This window comes from Sorex fumeus, unplaced genomic scaffold (genome assembly GCF_029834395.1).
Source record: "Sorex fumeus unplaced genomic scaffold, SorFum_2.1 ptg000098l, whole genome shotgun sequence".
NCBI classification, from domain to species: Eukaryota; Metazoa; Chordata; class Mammalia; order Eulipotyphla; family Soricidae; genus Sorex; species Sorex fumeus.
In genome coordinates, this window is record NW_026606155.1 from 28,547,617 (window position 1) to 28,568,676 (window position 21,060).

Sequence of the window (21,060 nt, forward strand, 5' to 3'; positions counted from 1 at the left end):
TCATTCGTGATATTTCTGTGCGTAGCTTTCCAATTTCTGCTCTCATTTCTTTCTGTATTTTATCGCTTGTGCGATCCATTGTTTCTTTCATGTCCTCTTTCAATTTACTGGGTATCTGTCTGATTGTTTCATTGAGTTCATTGAACATCTTCATGACTTCATATTTGAATTCTTTCTCAGAGAGGTCCCTTAGGTGAGTAGCACCTACTGAGCCTTCTGGACTCTTTTCATCGTCCTCCCCCCGTGGTGGGGATTTACGCTGTTTCTTGATGTTGGTGTGTAGGTATGGGAACTATGATGTTACACTAGATTTCTTGGTACACTAAACTGCCTGCGGCCGCATTACCATCCACCTGCCTAAAATTAGGCCACGCCCACTTCCAAGGAAGCCACACCCACTTCAGAAGAGTCCACGCTTGGTGGGAAAGAAGACCGGAGAAGTGTTGGGGGCAAATAGGAAGAGGCTCAGGTCTGCTTTTGTCTCAGGGTCCTAGAGGACGCCTGGGGCTATGAAGGGTGAAAGCCAAGTCCCGGGTTCTAATACTGGTGGGCAGACTGACCTGGGTGGGGAAGAAGCTGTGTGCATTCATTTTTTAAGAAATGTTGATCAATACAAAGAATATGACAGAAAAAAATATTCAAAAATTTGATTTCTGAAATGACATACTTTCTAATTTTCTACTCTCACTAGTTTCCTAATCTTTATTACCTTTCTGTGAAATAACATAAACAAAAGTCTACTGATAGACATAATAAGACAATATAAGCAAAGATATAGGAGAGCTATGAACTATGTGAAGACAGTTCTTTTTTTGTCTAAGTAAGGTGAGAGACCAAGGGTTAAAGTACCATATGTTGGTACTTATCGTTCATTTAACTTTCAACTAATGTTATATTTTAATTTAAACATTATTAGTTGTTGTCTATCATTGATTTTTTTAAATGTAAAAATATTAGGAGAAACCTGTCATATATAGATACAAAAAGAAAAGAGAAAACATTTTTTTAATTTTAATTTTTTTTTATTTTAATGACTCGCCATGAGATACAGTTACACACTTACAAACTTGCATGATTATGAGAACACATGTTTTGATACTCGAATTTAATTTCTTTCTGCTGAGTCTGAGTTACCTTGCAGAAACATTTGTTTGTACAGATACTCTATAATATTTCTTGCTGTAGAAGTTTATGATGTAGTAATAATTTACATATAAACCAAAAATTTTATATATTTTTATCCAAATAATAAAAACAATTAAGAAACTAGATTTTATTACACTAAATATAACTTTTATGTTGAATTTCTGGGATGGGAAGAGACTGATTAGAAATCAAATGAAATAGGGAACACTATCTTTCCACAAGTTAATCTCAGTGTGTTATTAGACTAAAAGCAAGAAATGAGAAGACAGATGAAGTAGAAACACTGAGATCAGATTGGTAGCTCTGTCACCAGTGGATAAATTAATAAAGTTTTCACATATCATATTAAAAATGATGTTTTACACAAAAGCAAATATGATTAGAAGATACATTAGTTATTTCCCATTTCATCCCAAAAGAACATCAGGTAGACTCTGACTGAACTACTGTCCTCATTTAGTGATTGTTTGCTTTGCATGCAGTCAACCTGGGTTCGATTCCTCCGCCCGTCTCGGAAAGACCAGCAAGCTACCGAGAGTATCTTGCCCACATGGCAAAGCCTGGCAAACTACCGTGACGTATTCGATATGTCAAAAACAGTAATAATAAGTCTCACAATGAAGACGTTATTGGTGACCACTTGAAAAAATTGATGAACAATGGGAGGACAGTGTGACAGTGTGATCCTCAATGTTAAGAGTACTGTATTTTTTTGTTTTTTGTTTTGGGCCATACCCAGCAGTGTTCAAGGGTTACTCCTGGCTCTGCACTCAAGAATCACTCCTGGTGGACTTGGGGGATTAAATGGAATGCCAGGGGTGGAATCTGTATTAGCTGTGTGTGAGGCAAGCACCCTACCCATTGTATTATCTCTCTGGTCCTTGTTAGAGTACAGTATTTTGATGGGCAGGTGAAACACTGTTGATTCCAGCCCCCCCCCCCCCCCACATTCTTTATGCAAAGGAAGCTTTTAGATCATTTTACTTTGTGTATCATAAAAACTGATCTTAAAGTTGGGGAGAAATTAGAAGTAAAATGGAAGACAATAATAATCTCTTTCAGAAAACTATGTGGTTAACATTATAAACGTGTGAATCTTATTTGGGAAAAAACAGACAGAAAAGGCAATGGCTGAATATAATATAGTACCATCGGTGGAGGGAAGTAGGCACTGGTGAAAGGACTGGTGTTGAAACATTGTAAGGCTGAAACTCAATTCAATAAAATAATTAAAAAATTAAATATAACAGTACCTCGATAGTTGATGATTTCTGTTCCAAGCACCGGAGTCATCTCCAGGACTGTGATGAAGGCTTTGTCCATAGATGTTAGAGGAAAAGGAGACATGCGGTGTCTTCTAGCCACCTTGGTGATATCAACAGCACTGTGACCTAAAGCAGGAAGACAACTAGGATTATGAAGGAAAAATGATTTACAAATACCAATAATTCTAATTTTATATGTCCCCAATGAAAATTTCAAGGTGAGAAATTTTTAGTGCTTTCAAAATATAACTGTAAGTGTAACATTAAATACATAAAATAGCAATAAAATAAAGAAATAGAAATAAAGATAGCAATGTTACACTTTGTGTCAAAACAGTGAAAATTAGTGGTACTGTCTAATCCTTTTTTGAGTGCTTAATATATGTTCTAGAAGCAGGCTCTGTTATGGTTTAGGGGTGACACCTGTAGATGCTCAGGGGTTACTCCTGGGCTCTGCACTCAGGAATGCTTCGGGAATCATTTGGGATGCTGAGGATGGAACCTGGATTGGCTACATTAAAGCTATCCATTGTACTATCTCTCTGGCCACTGTTCTAATAATATTTTAACAAATTAATCTTCACAATGAGCTGGAGTGAAAGCACAGCAGTAGGGTGTTTGCCCTGCAGATGGCTGACCCGAGTTTGATTCCTCCGCTCCTTTAGAGAGCCCGGCAAACTACTGAGAGTATTTCACCCACAGTATCAGGCAAAGCTTGGCAAGCTACCTGTGACGTATATTCAATATGCCAAACACAGTAGCAAGTCTCACAATGCAGATGTTACTGGGCCCACTCAAGCAAATCAATGAACAATGGGAGGACAGTGCTACAGTGCTAATCTTCACAATGATGTTATGAGGAGGCATCATAATCATGCTTCTTTACATAAATGGACAGATATTGCTTATTTAAGTGGATATCACAGCGAATAAAAGAGAGGCAGAATTCAAACTTAAATTTGGCTACAAAGTTCATATCTTTAACCACTAAATCAGACATTGAAAACTTAATAAACTTGTTAGAAAAATGAAATACCCCAATCAAATTTATTTAATTAGGATTTCAAATTTTTCTTTCCTCTAAAAAAAGTCAGAAAAATAATACTATTAATTTACCACTTAATACTCTTTTTCTTGGTCCCATGGCATTACTATCACTAATACACTAAACTCTTCATTTTATATCTCAACAATTCTAAACTCTACCCTCAGCTCTATATAAATAAGCTATTCAAACAGCTGACATAAGAATATCTATCTCTATAAAAGAGGAAGAATTACAACAGACATTTCTGTTGTATACAACTGAATATACAAAAGACCATAGGAAGTTACTACAAACAATTCTATGCCACCTGGCTTAAAAATATAAAAAAACTGGATAAATTATTAGAATTATACAAACTCCCAAGAATGAACCAACAGGAAGTAGACAAAATCTAAACAAACTGATCACAAGTAAGGAAACTGAAACAGTAATAAAAAAATCTCCCCAAAACAAATGCTCAGATTCACTGGTGAGTTCTACCAAATGTTCAAAGAGGACTTAGTGCTTATAGTTCTCAAGCACTTCCAAAATACTGAAGAAACAGAAATTTTCCCTAATATTTTCCTTCATAATTTTCTATGAAGCCAATACTACTCTAATAACAAAAGTAGATACTTCTAAAATATAAAATTATAGATCAATGTTTGTGATGAACATTGATGCAAATATCCCTAGCAAAATCCTAGTAAATTGAATCCAGCAATTTATCAAGAGGATTATACACCATGATTAAAGTGGGTTATATCCCAGGGATGCAAAAATAGTTCAAAACATGCAAATTAGTTAATGTAACACCATATGAACAAAAGAAAGGATAGAGATCATATAATTAAACCAATTGAAAAGAAGGCTTTTGAAAAGATTCAGAATAGAAATTTTACCATTAATGATAAAAAGCCCAGAAAAATAGGGATATAAGAAACACACCTCAAGATAGTACTAGTCATCTACAATAAATTCACAGCCAGTATTCTGCTCAGTGAAAACTTGAAAGCCTTTTCCCTGAGATCAGGAACAGACAAGAATGTCCACTGTCATCACTCTATCCAACAGTTTTGGAAGTACCTGACACAATAATTAGACAAGAAATATATCAAAGGGATACAAATTGTACAAAAGGTCAAACTATCACTATTTCTATATAGAACAATAATATGCACAGAGAACTCTAAAGACTCCACAAAACAAAAACAAAAACAGAAACAAAACAAAACAAAAAAATCCTTTTAGAAGCAATAAACCAAATACAGGAAGGTTACAAAATTAACAAACAAAAAATCCATGGCATTTCTGTACACAAATAATGTACAAGAAAAAAAAAACTGAAAAAAAAAAACCCCCATTCAAAATAGTGTCCCAAAACATCAAATACTTAGGAACCAGTTTAACAAAGATGATAAAAGATGTGTACAGTGAAAGCTATAAACCACTGTTGAAAGAAAAAGACTACTAGAAATGAAAAAATACTTCTGAGGTTAGAGAGATAGTACAGAGGGTAAGGTGCTTGCCTTGCACGTGGATGGCCTGGGCTGGATCTCCGGCACCTCCTATAGTGATATGCTGAGCACACCAAGGAATGATTACTGAATGCAGAGCCAGGAGTAAGTTCCGGGCACTGCAGGGTATAGCCCCCCTCTCTCCCAAAACTTCCTGTTCATGGACTGGATGAATTAATGTCTAAATGACCTTCCAACCTAAAGCATTATAGAGATTCAATGTAATCTCCATTAAAATTTCAGTGACATTCTTCAAGGACTTGGAACAAACACTAATAAAATTTGTATGGAGCTATAAAACTTTCTTAATAGCAAGAGCAATTCTAAGGGAAAAATAAAGATCATGATCTATGGGAGCAGAGGAGATAGTACAGCAGGTAAGGTGCATGCCTTGCACATAGCTGAGCCAGGTTTGATTCCCAGTTTCCCATATGATCCTCTAAGCACCGGCAGGAAAGATTATGAGCACAGAGCCAGGAATAATCCCTGAGCATCACTGTGTGGATCCTCCAAAGGCCCTCCCCCTCACCAATGTACTTCAGATTCAGAGCTATAATTGCATGATACTGGAATAAAGATTGACTCACAGACCATAGGAACAGAACGAAGTGTCCTGAGATAAACTCTCTGATTTATGGATAGTTAATCTGTGGCAAAGCAGCTAGTTCAAGAAGTAAAGCAAGGAAAATTTCTTTAACAAATGGTGTTGGGAAAATTGGATAGCCACATTTTAAAAAATGAAACTGGAATAATATTTCACTTAATTCTAAGGACATTAAGGACCTCGAGATTAGAGCATAAATTGTAAAATACAATGAAGAAAACACTGGCAGAACTCTCCAGGAAAGGACCTCAAAGATATCTTCAATGAGCCGACTACAGAAGCAAACAACAAAAACAAAATACTACAACAAAACCAAAAATAAACAGGGACTACGTGAAATAAACAGTTTATTTTCAGGCAGAAGAAATGCAAGCTAAAACAAAAAAATATTGTACTGAATTGGAGAAAATATTTACATATTGTAATCAGATAAATAGAAAATATAATGCACTCAGAAAAACCAACAATGAAAATTTCAATGATTTCATCCAAAAGAGGGGAGAGGAGATGTACAGATACTTCCCAAAGAAGACATACAGATGGTTAGTTAGCATATGAAAAAGTTTTCATGGTCACTTACTGAGAAAATCACAACAAAAAACAAAGATAACTCATATCAGCAAAAAAAGATATATATCAAAAGGTTTGGATATAACCAAAGGAACTCTCATTCACCATTGGTGGGAATGTTGTCTGGTTCAATCTTTATGGAAAACAATACGGAGCTTTACTGAAAAAGAAAGGATAGAACTTCCATATGATCCAGCTATACCATTTCTTGGTATTATCACCCCCCCCCAACATAAAAACATTATTTCAAAAGATTATATGCACATCTGTGTTCATTGAAGCATTTAGTACAATAGCCAAGATACTGATACAATTGGTCAAGAAGTTGTGGTATATATACACAAGATAATACTTATGTAGCTATGAGAAAGGATGAAATTTTACAGCTTGTAGATGTGTGGATTAAACCAGAGGGTATCAGCCTGAGTGAAGTCAGAAGGAAAATGCCAGGTAAAGAATGACCTCATCTGTGGAATATAAAGATACATAGATATAGAGTTAACAGATGTCAAAAGCAAACAGACTGGAGCATTGGTTCATAGAATTGAGTTTATGCAGAGAGGAGGAATAGGTATGGATGGCAAGAGCCTTTGGGACACTGGTGGAGGAAAGCGGGCTTTCTAGGTAGGAGAGGTGTTGGAATGATGCATGCATGAAAGCATCTTTTACAGTATTGTAAACCATAGTACCTCAATAAGGATGGGAAAAAGAATATTTATTGCTAAAATTATGAATCATCTAATATACACATGGGTATATAACAGGCAATTGTAATGTAACATGTCCAAAATAATCTTAAAGTACTAACAACCTTCCACCAAATTCCTTGCTCCTTTTCAAACTTGTCATTCTGAGAATCCAGGTCTCTGGTCTGAGTCCATAATTTTTACAGATGTTTTATGTATTCCTGTGCTTTTCTTTCTACACCTCATCTATGAGTCAAATGAGAAAATATTCTTTTTTCTATTTTGTTTTAATTGAATCACCATGAGCTACACTTAGAAAACTTTCATGTTTGAGTTTCAGTCATACAATGATCGAACACCTGTCCCTCCTGAGTGCATTTTTCACCACCAATGTTCCCAGTATCCCTTCTCCCCCTACCCCTGCCTCTATTATAGCAGACAGTTTCCCTCCTACTCTCTCTCTACTTATGGGCATTATGGTTTGCAATACAGATAACGAGAGGCCATCATGTTTGGTTCTTTATCTACTTTCAGCACACATCTCCCATTCCGAGTGATCCCTCCAACCATCATTGACTTAGTGATCCCTTCTCTATCCCAGCTACCTTCTCCTCCAGCTCATAAGGCAGGCTTCCAACCATGGAGCAATCTTCCTGGACCTGTCCCTACTGTCCTTGGGTATTAGTCTCATATTATGATATTTTATATTTCACAAATGAGTGTAGTTGTTCTATGTCTGTCCCTCTCTTTCTTACTCATTTCACTTAGCATGATACTCTCCATGACCATCTACTTCTAAGCAAATTTCATGACTTCATCTTTTTTAACAGCTGCATAATATTCCACTGTGTATAAGTACCGAAGTTTCTTTAACCAGTCATCTGTTCTCAGGCACTTGACTGTTTCCAGATTCTCACTATTGTGAACAGTGCTGCAATAAACATACAGGTGCAGATGTCATTTCTAACTGTGCCTTTTTGCACCCTTGGGATATATTCTCTGAAGAGGTATTGCTGGGTAATATAGAAGCTCAATTTCTAGTTTTTTAAGGAATCCCCATACTGTTTTCCAAAAAGGCCGTACCAGTCGGCATTCTCACTGACAATGAAAGAGTCCCTCTCTCCCCATATCCACACCAGCACTGTTTGTTCTTGTCCTTACTGATGTGTGCCAGTCTCTGTGGTGTGAGACAATATCTCATTATTGTTTTGATCTGCATCTCCCTCATGATCAGTGATGTAGAGCATTTTTTCATATGCCTTTTGGCCATTTGTATGAGAAAATATTTTTCTCCTGGCTTATTTCACTTAACAGGCCCATGCATACTGCAAAAGGCAAGATTTTAATTTTTTTCTTATGGCGAAAGAGTATTCCATTGTGTGTATATACCACATTTTCTTTACTTCTAGTTTGTTTATTTGTTGTTGAACCCTTGAATTTTTTCAAGATCTTGGCTAAAGTAAATAGCACTGCAATGACTAGGGGTGCTTATCTTTTTGAATATTCTTGAGCTCTTTGAACTGATTTTTAGGAGTGGAATTGCTGTACCATATAGTAAGTCCACTTACAATTATTTTGGGTTCTCCTCTTCTTATTGTTTTTCACAGAGACTTAACCAACAGTATGAAGACTTCTATTTCTCCAAAATTCTGTGAACACTTGTTGCTAATAAACTTTTTTCTTTTCTTTTTTTTTTTGGACACACCCTACAGTGCTTAGGGGACCTTATGGGGTGCCAGGGATTGAATCCAGGCCTAGATTGGCTGTGTACACCTAACCTATCTCATGGGACCCTGCTAATGACCTTTTTAATGGATGTTATTCTCAAAGGGATGAGGTGATACTTTGTCATTTTGATTTTCCTGATAAGTTATAATGAGCTTTTCATGTTCCTGTAAAGAATCTGCATGCCTTCATTGGTTAAGTGTCAGTTCACTCTTATCCTCATTGATTTTTATTTTCTTGTTGAGAATTTTGAGTTCCTTATATATTTTGTTATTAGCTCCTTGTCATACATAATATGTGAACGTTTTCTCCTATTAAGTCATGTAAATAGTGTCTGTTATTGAGTTTCTTTAGCAGTACAGAAACTTTTAAATTTAATATTATCACATACACATACATACAAATATGAATACTCATATCCATATATAAAATTCACAAGAAGAGTAAATTTTTTTTGGTTCACTATATTATCAGTGAACCCAAATATCAGGTAAAAAAATAAACATTTACTGAATATTTATTGAATTAATAATTTTAGTAAAAAGTAACTTTTAGGACATTATGTCCTCAAGCACTAAAAACCTTTGCTTTTTTGGTAAACTAAAGGAACATAGGGTAAACACAAAAGGAGTAATTAAAAGCTCTGTTATTTAGTTGTCATGACTGCTATCCATTAATCCTCTCTTCCCTATCCACTTGTAACTAAGGGTGGTCACAGTTCTAACCAGTGAGATACACAACATTTAAGTGTTTATAGGTCTAGTGTTAGTATGGATGTGAGGAAAAAATTCACTGCTGGTGGGAATGTCAACTGGTTCAATCTCTTTGGAAAATAATATAAACATTTCTCAAAACAATCTCTAAGAATTAAGCCTCCATATAATCCAACAATTCCATTTTTGGGGATCTACTCCAAGGACTCCAAACTCTGTTCCAAAAAGACATCTGTACTCCTATGTCTACTGCATCAGTATTCACAATAGTCAAAATCTTGGAACAGCCCAAGAGCAAATCACTGTATAAAGAAACTATGGTATATATACACAGTGAAATATTACTCGGGTGTAAGAAAGGATGAAATCATGCAATTTGTTGCTACATGGACAGATCTGGAGGGTATCATTATGAATAAAGTTAGGGGGGAGGGAAAGGGAGAGAATGATCTCTCTCACATGTGGACAAAGCATAGTAGCACTGTAGCACTGTCCTCCCATTGTTCAAGAATTTGTTTGAGTGGGCCCAGTAACGTCTCCATTGTGAGAACTGTTGTTACTGTGTCTGGCATATCGAATATGTCACTGGTAGCTGTACAGGCAAGATACTCTTGGTAGCTTGCCAGGCTCTCTGAGAAGGGTGGAGGAATCGAACCTGGGTCAGCCAAGTACAAGGCAAATGCTCTACCCACCACTGTGCTATCGTTCCAGCCCTTTTGCTAAGTAGCTCTAGATATTTTAGTTACCAAAAAGCTCAGAAATCAAATAAAACACTGGTAGGATAAGTTTTGCAACCAATTTTATAACTCTAGAAACTCAGTTTTAAACTAAACCATTACTCTTTGAACCTGTTTTTACCACAATTATTTCAACTCACATTCTAATAATCCAATGCAGATACCCATGTACATTGACACAACAGTGTAAGACCTTTAAACCACCAATTTTTATGAAGCATGAGTAAGCAAGTAACTACGTGTGGTGTTTTTGACCAGTTCATTGTCTGTCTGTGTGGACACTCAGTTCATTCGAGTGTTATAACCAGGTTGAAATCAGAAGCAGAAATTCTAGAGAAGTCAGTGATATACAACCCAGTGATTTAAGAAGTGCAGTTGTTTTTTGGAACTTGTTAGAAAAGGTTTCCCCCCCCCCCCCCTTTTTGGGTCACACTTGGCAATGCACAGGGGTTACTCCTGGCTCTGCTCTCAGGAATTACCCCTGGCGGTGCTCAGGGGACCATATGGGATGCTGGGAATCGAACCTGGGTTGGCTGTGCGCAAGGCAAATGCCCTACCCACTGTGCTATTGCTCCAGCCCCATTGTTAAACAAAGATTTCTCATCAGAAAATTGAACTTACAGAGAAACTTAAATCTAAATTTCTTATTGGAAGAACATTAATAGTTATTACAGTTGAAATTTTTTTTGACTTCAGAATCTGTACCTAGGAAGAGCTGCGGAACTAGAGCGTGAAACTACAGTGAAATAAAGTTCAGAGAATGCAAGGCTTTATCTACAAGCCTCAGCCAATTTTAATGAGGAATTTAGCTGTTTTACAAACAACAGAAGTACAGGAGCCATCAAAATAAACAAAGTTTTCTTATGTTTCCATAAACATTGGAAGTTCAAGTGTTTTCTTATGCTAATATCAAAGTGTGGTAGAAACTAACAGCCTTTTTCTGCATCTGAAAGCATGTTTGTATTGTGGAATTGTTAAGGTATCTATTAGAAAGCTCATAAAATGAAATATCAGAAGGTACAAGAACTAATGAAATTAAGTCAAAGAAGGCTTACTCATGTTTCAAGAAGCACAGTAAGGGAATAACAAATGGCCAAAAGCAACAAAAATTAAGAACTGGATAAAGAACTGAGCTTATAGTGGCTGGGGGAGAGGAGGAGGAAACAGATAATGGAAGAAAGCAAAACATCTGTTAGACAGTATAGAGTTGGAACACTGTAAGCATGAAACCTTTTAATCAGTATTCTATATCACAGTGTAGGATAACATTGCCATGGGGAGCTTAGGTTACACCCATCACAGTGCTCCCAAGTCACTCCCATTCCTTTATTTATCTGTAAACTCTTCTCTGTGCTCTCCTCCCCAATCCACTAATCACCTTTTCTCCCTAATCAGATTCTGTTAGCTTGTAAGATCAGATCCTTCTAAGGACACTGAACTTGTATTGTAAATTATGTCTTTTGCATACTTTACCTTAAAGCAATGTCCTTTCTGTATGGACACAGGAAGACAGATAATATTATGCTTTGTAACTTGGGAGTTGATTGACTCAGAATAATATTTACTCCTTTCTTGACTCAGTTGCCCTTAGTTCCTAGCACTCCAAAAGCAGGGTCCCAACGAGGGACTGAATGGACCCAGGGCAAGCTGTGAGCTATTCTGGCATCAAAATGGGCCAGGCCAAAGGGCCACGATACTCAACTATAAGTTGAGGGCATGATCATGGACAAATGCTGTCATGATCCAAAAGTAAGTAACGACGAGATCAGGGATCTGCTGGGGCTAGGAAGACTAACCTGGCCTGAGGACTGCAGAATATATGGTGAGATGTCCTCAGGAAGAAACAAACTGTAAGTTTATATCTCTTACTGTGCTCATACAGAATGACATTGCTAGAAATATTGGAAGTAGATTTACCACAACTATTTAAGTAGATTACTAGGTGAGGAAAGAACATACCCTTGTTGGGATCCCACCCTCGAGCAGATCTAGTAATCTGAAATAATCTCTTTAGATGAGATTTTCACTCTATCACTATCATCCTGTTGTTCATCAATTGCCTCGATTAGGCCCCAGTAATGTGTCCTTTGTCCTAGCTCTGAGATTTTAAAAAGTCTACATTCGAGGCTCTTTCAGGGTCAGGAGAATGAGACCCAACATTGTTACTGGTTTTTGGCATACTGAATACGCCACAGGGAGTTTGCCAGACTCTGCCGTGTGGGCAGGATACTTTTGGTAGCCTGCCAGGTTCTCCAGAGTAAGAACTAGATAATAAGATGTCATGGCTGTGTGCTTCCCGGAGCAGGGTTTTATAGTCTCTGGGTCTTGGCCGTTGATGGGATTACACGTGCGGGTGGGGTAATTGGTGGATGTAATGCCTACATAGTGGAAGATGGGGGATCTGGGTGGAGGAGGCCCCAGTCCCAATCTGAGCAGGCTTGGAGATCTACACCCCGGGTCCCTCACACCTGGGTTCCTCTGCTGGTTCCTTCATGCGTGAGGTTCCTCCGAACACATGGAGAGTGGTCTTAAGCATGGCTGTGGCTGGAACCAGAGGTCTTCAGCTGCAGGGGCTCTGCTTGGGGTGGGGAAGGAAACTCAACCCACCCTCCTCCAAGGGGCCCTAGTGAGGACAGCCAGGTGCAGAGGTCGGAGACTCTGTGCTGTTCTCTTCCGGGAGCAGGGTTTTATAGTCTCTGGATCTTGGCTATTGATGGGATTACACGGTGCGGGTGGGGGTGGGGTGGGGGATGGGGCGGCAGTTGGTGGGTGTAACGCCTACATACTGGAAGATGGGATTTTATCCTTGAGTTAAACTCCTAGAGGAGTGGTCTTACCTCTCTTTCCTTATTTGTTAATGTTCAACCCTCCTTTGTGTCAGCACCCTATGTGATTGCTATATAAACTAAGACTGTAAGCTCGGAAGTGGCAAGAAGGCGCAGGCGCAGCGAGAAGGCTCAGGCTGAAGAGGAGGCTGAGGGTCAGACTCAGGCTCAGGCTCGGACTTGGGTTTGGGCTTGGGCTTGGGCTCAGGCCCCAGAGGGCAGAGTCAGAGGTGAGAGGGGCTCAGGCTTGAGAGAGAGAGAAGCAGAAGGGGAGTGAAGATTGGAATAAACTACAATTGAGACTGACCAACCTGGTCCTCCTTCCTTCCTTCGCCTATCTTACTGTCAACTTCCTCAGGGTCGGGTAAGTGAGTGAGACTACTGAACGCGGGTGGCGGGAGAGACAGAGCGCCGCTGGACTCTTGAAAACACACACATAGTACCTCATATAACATTTAAAATTGTTTTTATAAAAGGACCTCTGCTTGTTGCTGTGCCATCCTATGTGAGATCTACTTCTGGCTGACCTCAGTGGGCCTATTCTAGAACGAGAGGCAGAATCTCTCTCTACTGGGTCCTAACAACCGCCACACTTGACCTACACCATATTAATAGCCCACAAAACAGATCTACTCCACAAATTACATGCTGCTCACAGTAAAGTTTCCTGCTATTTTGTGAGGATGAGTAAAGAAGAAAGAGACTACTCTAGTATTTTCCAGTGGAGAATAACTACAAAGACTTACAAAAACATCACAAACCCAACAGAGAAAATACATAGAAGCCCAACAAAAATCTAAAACCTCATAAAAATGCTTAATTTTGGTTAGTCTGAAATATATCGACAAAAATTATGACCTGTACACAAAAACAATACATACTAATGCAAACATTATTTCGGTCAATAATCTTAATATTCTTTTAATGAGAACTGTCCACTTAAAAATAACTCCAAACATTTATTAAAATTAGGTTCTTCTTCTTCATCTTTCCATTAAAAATTATGAGTCGAATGTATTAGGGGAAAAAAAAGGAATAAGTCTGATGATTTGGTTTAACTAAGACCAAGTAATTGAAAAAGTGGAGAAAGAGATTTGTTCAATATGTAATTTGTACTGCCTAATTTAATGATGAAATGTAATTAATGTGGCAAATATTTACAGGTAATTATTTGCTAATGTTTATCAGGAGATTATAGAAAAATTTGGAAGACCCAAATGAGGAAAAGTAATTAATTTCCTATGGTCAGAAGTGAACTTATTTTATAACTATCTTTCTATAACTTTTATTATCAAGGGGTAGAGACCTTGTTTGAAACTATAATAGTTGAGTTTCCCTAATCTGGGAAAGTAAACATTAAAATAAAAGGGATTTAAGAAATCGGAACCAAATAATCCCAAACAGGCATACTGATAAAGTTTTAAAAACTAAATATAGGGTGGTTAGGAAAATTGGAAATAATGGTGGTGGGAATGTGCAATGGTGTTGGGGTTGGTGTTGGAATACTGAATGTAATAAATAATAAACAACTTTATAAAAATGAATTAAGAACATTTAAGAATCTGGGAAAAATATTACATATAAGGAAATTTGTATAAGATAAACCACAGATTTTTCCAACAACAATAAACTAGTAACCCATGAAAAAAAATGAGAAGATAGACTTCCACAAAAGGAACATATGGACGGCCAACAAGTATTGACGCAAGGTTCATCCTTACTTTGCAGAATTGCGAATTAAAATCACATTCGCAAGACAATGATGATGGTATGGTATATATATATATATATTATATATATGTGAATCTACAATATTAGTGTTGGTGAGGATGTGGTAAAAAAGGAACTCACACAGTTTTGTTGGAAATATCTGGTTCAACTTTTATAAAAAAGAGGATGGAGATTTTTCAAATATAAGAGTACAGCTTTCATGTGACTCAGCAATTCCACTTTTTGGTATCTACACCCCAAATACAAGAAACACTAATTTGATAAGATTATGCACACTTATACTCATTTCAGTGTTTAATACAAAAGCATTTTTCTCACTAATCCAAATGTCCAATGAATAGTTTGGATAAAGAAGTTGTGGTATATATACATAATGGAATACTATGCAGCCATAAGAAAAGAAGAAATCATGCAGTTAACTGTGACTTGGATAGAACCTGAGTGCATCATACTAAGTAAAGTAAGTCAAAGAAAAAAAGACAACTACCAGATAAACTCATTCATCTCTGGTATCATGAGAAGTATGAAATGGGAATGGAAGGCATCTATTGATGAAACAAAAGATATACTGGATTTAACACAGGCCAATGGTGGAGGTTCTGGGCATTTTTGTGGGGAGTGAGGTAATGTGACTATATACATCAAAATGATAAGCATAAGTCTGGCAAGCTACCTGTGACATATTCAATATGCCAAAAGCAGTAACAAGTCTCACAATTTGTTGTGAGATGTTACTGGTGCCTGCTCGAGCAAATCGATGAACAACGGGAGGACAGTGACAGTGACAATTAAATAGAAAAAAAAGAGTCTATCAAAGGCAAAGGGTGGGAGGTACCTTGATTCACTGGTGGAGGAAAGCTGACACTGGTGGTGAGTGTGAAGTTGGAACAATGGATGCCTGAAACTGTTACTAACAGTATGGTAAACAGAGGTACTTAAATAAAAGCTGGGAAAATTAACTAATATAATTTGTTACAACAATAAACTGTTAAAATATAGTCTAAATATATACACAAGACATCCTTCGTGCCTCATTGAGACCAGGAGTTGCCACCCACGAACGGCTCTTGGGCATGGCCATGGACCCAGAGGCACATGTACCTAATTTGGAACCCAGCAGCTTTCGGCAGAAATGTGAATGGACTATGCATTAAGCTACGGTGCCGTGCTCCCCCCCAGGAGGGAAAGGGTGTCTGTCTCTTCCCCCTTTCCCCCTGCCCTGGTAACACGGTGGCTGCTGCCTCAGAGCTTACTGGACAGCCAGGTATGAGCTGGCAGTGATGGGGAAACTGCGGCCTAATGGAATGGGGTGTGGAACTGGCATGTCCTTCCCGCCTCGCCAAGACCACTCGCCTTGCCCCCCACAAGCAGCTCTCCGGCACAGCCATGGCCCCAGAGGCACACAAACCAATCTTAGAACTATGCGGCTTTTGGCAGAAATCCCTCCAGACTTAATTAGCAAAATATCAGAAATCCAAAATCATACGACTGCGATCTGTGTCACATCATATGGTCTTCATAACCAGCAAAAGAAAACAAATTATTTCACGGTGCCTTTTCAGCAGGTTTGCTTTTGGGGGAAAATTATATATGTATTACAATATCTTACACCGACATGATCTGTACTTAATCTTCAAATTTTAAAATATGAATAGGTGTTCTACTTCCAGTGTGGGTTGAAAGAAAGGTAGCTGACATTCAAAGAGATAACAAGAGTTGAGCTGAAGGGAAGTATTCTAAATTTGGTTTCAGATGTGAGAAATATGAAATTCAAGCAGAAAATTAAGGGGATATGTGACAGCAAGGGCAGTTTCTGAGAGGGATAAGATATATATTGGAAAGAGACTTAGAGCCATTTTTATTTCTTTTCCTTTTACAAGTCCCCAATAGAAAGAAAATTTTGAAATTTTGAGTTTTCATCAAATCTTTGTGTCTTATACCACCTAGACCAAATCTATCCTTTTTTTTTTTTTGGGTCACACCCAGCGATGCACAGGGGTTACTCCTGGCTCATGCACTCAGGAATTACTCCTGGCGGTGCTTGGGAGACCATATGGGATGCTGGGAATCGAACCTGGGTTGGCCACGTGCAAGGCAAATGCCCTACCCACTGTGCTATCACTCCAGCCCCAAAACTATTCTTACACAGTAGTAAGTACTCTTTCAAATTCAAATTTGACCATGCCTTTTCTGTGTATAAATTCCTTTACTGACTTTACAATAAAGCCCAAACTTCATGAACATGTACATTAGGAGGTTCTTCTGATAAAATCCTATGGCCAATTGGAGGTCATGAACTAAGAGCTCCTCCAGGTCCTTTAATTCCCTTTCTTTCTCCTTTTTCTCAAACCATGGTCCTCTTTTCCACCTGTGTCAAAATGTTTGAAGCATTGTAAATAAACTCTCCCTAATTATTACAGATATCATCTGAAATAAATACACTTAAATTTAGGTGTGAATAATAATTTGAAGCAGTTTTATTTGCTTCTCCATATTACCCTCCAATACATTTCTATCCTCCTCTGTAGCTTCCTGCCCCCACCAAAGAACTTGTATTTATTAACAGAAGCAATAAACTCTGTCCTAGTAATTTCTGCTTGAATTCAGACAATATAAAACATTGATAAAAGAATAGAGTAGGGAAATCAAGTTGTAGGAAGCAACTCAGTGATGGAGCATGTACACAGTCCTGGATCTGATACCTAGTAATGCAAAAACAAAATAATTTTGGAGCCAGGAATAATGCTCAGTAGCAGAGGAGAATTTCACATTTCAAGTGTGAGGCCCTGAATTCAATCCACAGTAAAGTGTGCACACACATACAAGATGAGCAGAAATAAAGTAAACACAAGATATTTATTTATTTGATCATTTTCTGGCTCTGCTCCTCTAATAAAATATTTCTGACAGTGGGTGATACTGCCCTCACTCTGGCAGATATTGGAATAACCCAGGGGCTGTCTGTTCTCTGAAAGGAAGGTAATTTCCAGAAAGGCTGGACCAGTTGGCATAACCCAAACATAAAAGCTTGTAACTTTCTCACGGTGATTCAGTAAAATTAAAAAAAATTTGATAAAAAAGAAGGTAATTTCTAGGGGGTCCTTCCTTCCTTCCTTCCTTCCTTCCTTCCTTCCTTCCTTCCTTCCTTCCTTCCTTCCTTCCTTTCGTTTTTTCTTTCTCCTTAAAATGAAAAGAGAGTGGTAGGTTAAAATAGAAAACTTGATGGAACCCTTTGGTTCTATGAGGAAATTACAACATTTTAAAGATAACTGCCCCCTTCTCTGGTTTGAGGGTTAGGTTAGTAACAGTTCCATGCTGTTGCTAGCACCAAAGTTCTTTAAATCTAGTTTTCCCTTATGTTGTAACCATAGTAATTACAACTGGCCTCTGAATAACAGGTGCTTGAACTATTTGGATCCCCTTTATACACAGATTTTCTTATAAGCATTCTAAAAACATTTTTTTACTCTAGACTATTTTATCCTAAGTTTTTATTATATAGCACATTAACACACAAAACATGCTACCAAAATTTCTGTAATTACTGAGGCTTCTGGCCAAAAGAAGGCTGTTCGTAGGTGAACGAGTCAGAGGTTATAGATTTCCTATTGCATAGGAAATTGGCACCCTTAACACCTATTTGCTCAAAGTCAAGTGTTAAGGCCTTTAATAAATTGTCCTTTATTATACTATTTCAGCATGCTATCTAAGTTCTTTTAGGATTAAGTGATACAGTGTCAGATAAGAAGATAAGATATGTTTAGGAAATACTGGTGTTCAATAGGTTTAGAGTATTGATGCTTACTGAGGACAGTAAAAGTTGAATTTAGAGAAATAATTAAGTCCATATCCTATAAGATAGAGACTCCTGAATGCTTGGTCTTTGAACTTAACTTTGCAGTATTACTAAAATGTCTCATGTTAGCTACGTGATTAATGTTTTTAAACATAGAAATGATGCCCATAAAGAATTCATGTAGAAAACAAGTTCTACTGCAGATAGGTTAAAAAACAAATCATTTTAAAATCACAGTAAAAGGCAGCTTTCAGATTTTTAGTGAATACACTTCCTCTTATATCACACTAGGGAAACTTTTTCTCTTCAACTTTGTTTAATAAATATGACGATGTTCTTTCTTCAGGCACTTTTATTAAAGCTTAGGGAGTGATTGGTATTAAGGTAAATATGATAAGAATCCTATTCCCCAGTCCCATGGAACATACATCAGGCAGTATCTGAAGAATATAAGTAAAAACATAACCACAAACCCCAAAATTCTGTTATAGCTAATGGTTTAATGTAGAAGCAAAATACTAATGTAAAAGCAAAATAAAAAAAACACACATGTTGGGGGGAAAACTATGATGGATCATAGAGAAGGTGATAATTTTAAGAGAGAAATACAGTAAATAAAATATTAGAGTACTTTTAGAAAATGAAGACTTAATGAGACCAGAGATTAGAGAGGGTGAAATATAAGGCATATATTTGATCTGTTTAATTAAGACAAAAATTTGACAAGGCTTAGTACTGTAGAAAACAAATGGTTCAAGATGATTTTATAGAGCAGTGATACTTGGGGAGTAGGCAGATCAAAGGCCTGGAATATACCTAAGGTAAATATGATTGAGGCTGAGTTTAATCTCCAGTATTGCATGGTTTATGAGTACTGCTATTGTAGCACTGGTGATCCCAAAGCATGGCTGGGGTGGCCCTGATGGCTGCCAGCACTGCAGGAGCCATATAGCAGGGTATCATTGGATCCAAACAATGAACTGTCCAGAGACTGGTTCTGGGTTCTCTCAGCACTGTCTGAGAGTCCCTCTATACAATGCAATAACTGATGAGGATGGAAAAGAGTGGTAAGGGGGACAGGCAGAGTGGTCAATAAGCTACAGTAGTCTTTAAGGTGAAAAATGAAACTTGAGCCAGTAAGATCAGAAAAAAGGGTAAAATTAGTAGAGGTGTTCTATAACTTATTATATACTTTTAGGGAAGGAAAATGAAAACATGATGGTGGTATTTAATGTCCGGTTATTAGGGTAGTTAGTAATGTAAAAGTGCAAGACAGTAACAATCTAAGGGGAAGTATTCTAGATTTGGTTTCAGATGTGAGAAATGTGAAATTCAAGCAGAAAATCAAAGGGATATGTGAGAGTTAGGGCAGTTTGGGAGAGAAATTAGGTCTAGAATTAGAAATAATTAATACACAGTTGGTAAGTTCAATAATGAGAATCATGTATTTCACTTGTTCTATGTCAGATGGTAAAAGGACTTATCACATAGGAAGAGAATTTGAACATATTATACATCCATTTCATTATAAATTCTATAATCATTGCTTATTTTTCCAAATGTTTAATGACTATACATTTTAACTTTTAAATTATAAAAATACAGGACTGACAGTTAATATGCGGACTGTTATACAACAGATCTCTAGAGCTTTTTCATTTTGTGTGACTGAAACTCTATACCCATTGAACAAGGAATGATGCACCAATTGCTCTTCCTTTTAGACCCTCACACCATAATTCTTGTGTTTTCATTAATTTTATTACTTTAGATACCTTAGGTAAATTAAATCATACAGTCCTGTGGCTAGCTCTCCTTTAGCATGTTGTATCATATGACAGAATTTCTCTCTTTCAAAGACTGAATAACACTGCACTGCATATATAGACCACTTTTAAAAAATCATTTATTTATTGATGGACATTAGACTGCTTTCATCACTTGATCACTTGACATCCCGTTACTCATCAATTTGCTCATGTGGGCTCAAGTAACATCTCCATTCATCTCTGTTGTGTGCTAGTGTAGCCCAATGGCGTCTAATCATTCAAGGAACATGAACAGCCTCAAACCGATCGTTCTGGGTCTTGACAAAGCCTGACCATCTTGTAGGTGTGCAGTCACAAGATCTTTTGACATCCAGTGGAATCCAGTTGGTAACAGCTCTAGTCCAGTGGTCGTCTCCAAATCTCATTATGTGTCCAGCCCATCTGATTTTTGACACCTTGGCAAATGAGACAGCTTCCCTGATTCTTGATTGTTGATGGAGGCCGGAACTCCGGATTCTTTCTCTCATTTGAGTGAAGTGTGATACTCCAAGCATAGCTCTTTCAATTCCTCTTTGGGAGACCCGAATAGAATTCTCATCCTGTTTTTGTAGGGCCCAGGTCTCTGAGGCGTATGTTAATGCAGAAAGAACAGTGAAATCGAAGAGATGTGCCCTGAGCCGGAGGTTCTTCGTATTCTTAGCTATTTCTTCAATGCTCTTGAAGGCATTCCAAGCTGCTCTCTTCCTCCTGCTCAACTCAGGTGCCAGGTCATTCTATCATATGATACAACATGCTAAATGAGAGCTAGCCACAGGACTGTATGCTTTAACTCACCTGAGGTATCTAAAGTAATAGGTACACATAACTGTTGCATTCGGAGATGTTCGTTCCGTTGAGAGCGAATGGAACGTCAGGAAGGAGACTGTTTCTCAAAAACATTCTCTTTGTG

The 21,060-nt window shown here is 37.6% G+C and overlaps 1 protein-coding gene across 19 annotated transcripts in view; it reads right to left on the minus strand.

Moving 5' to 3' along the window:
• The window catches only part of GPHN (gephyrin), a 475,981-nt gene that overhangs the window by 107,656 nt on the left and 347,265 nt on the right, over positions 1–21,060 (minus strand). For all 19 annotated transcript variants that reach the window (XM_056133389.1, XM_056133387.1, XM_056133400.1 and 16 more), the window contains one exon: positions 2,400–2,537. In XM_056133389.1, coding sequence (XP_055989364.1) covers positions 2,400–2,537 — 138 coding nt within the window. The remainder of the gene's footprint in view (positions 1–2,399; positions 2,538–21,060) is intronic.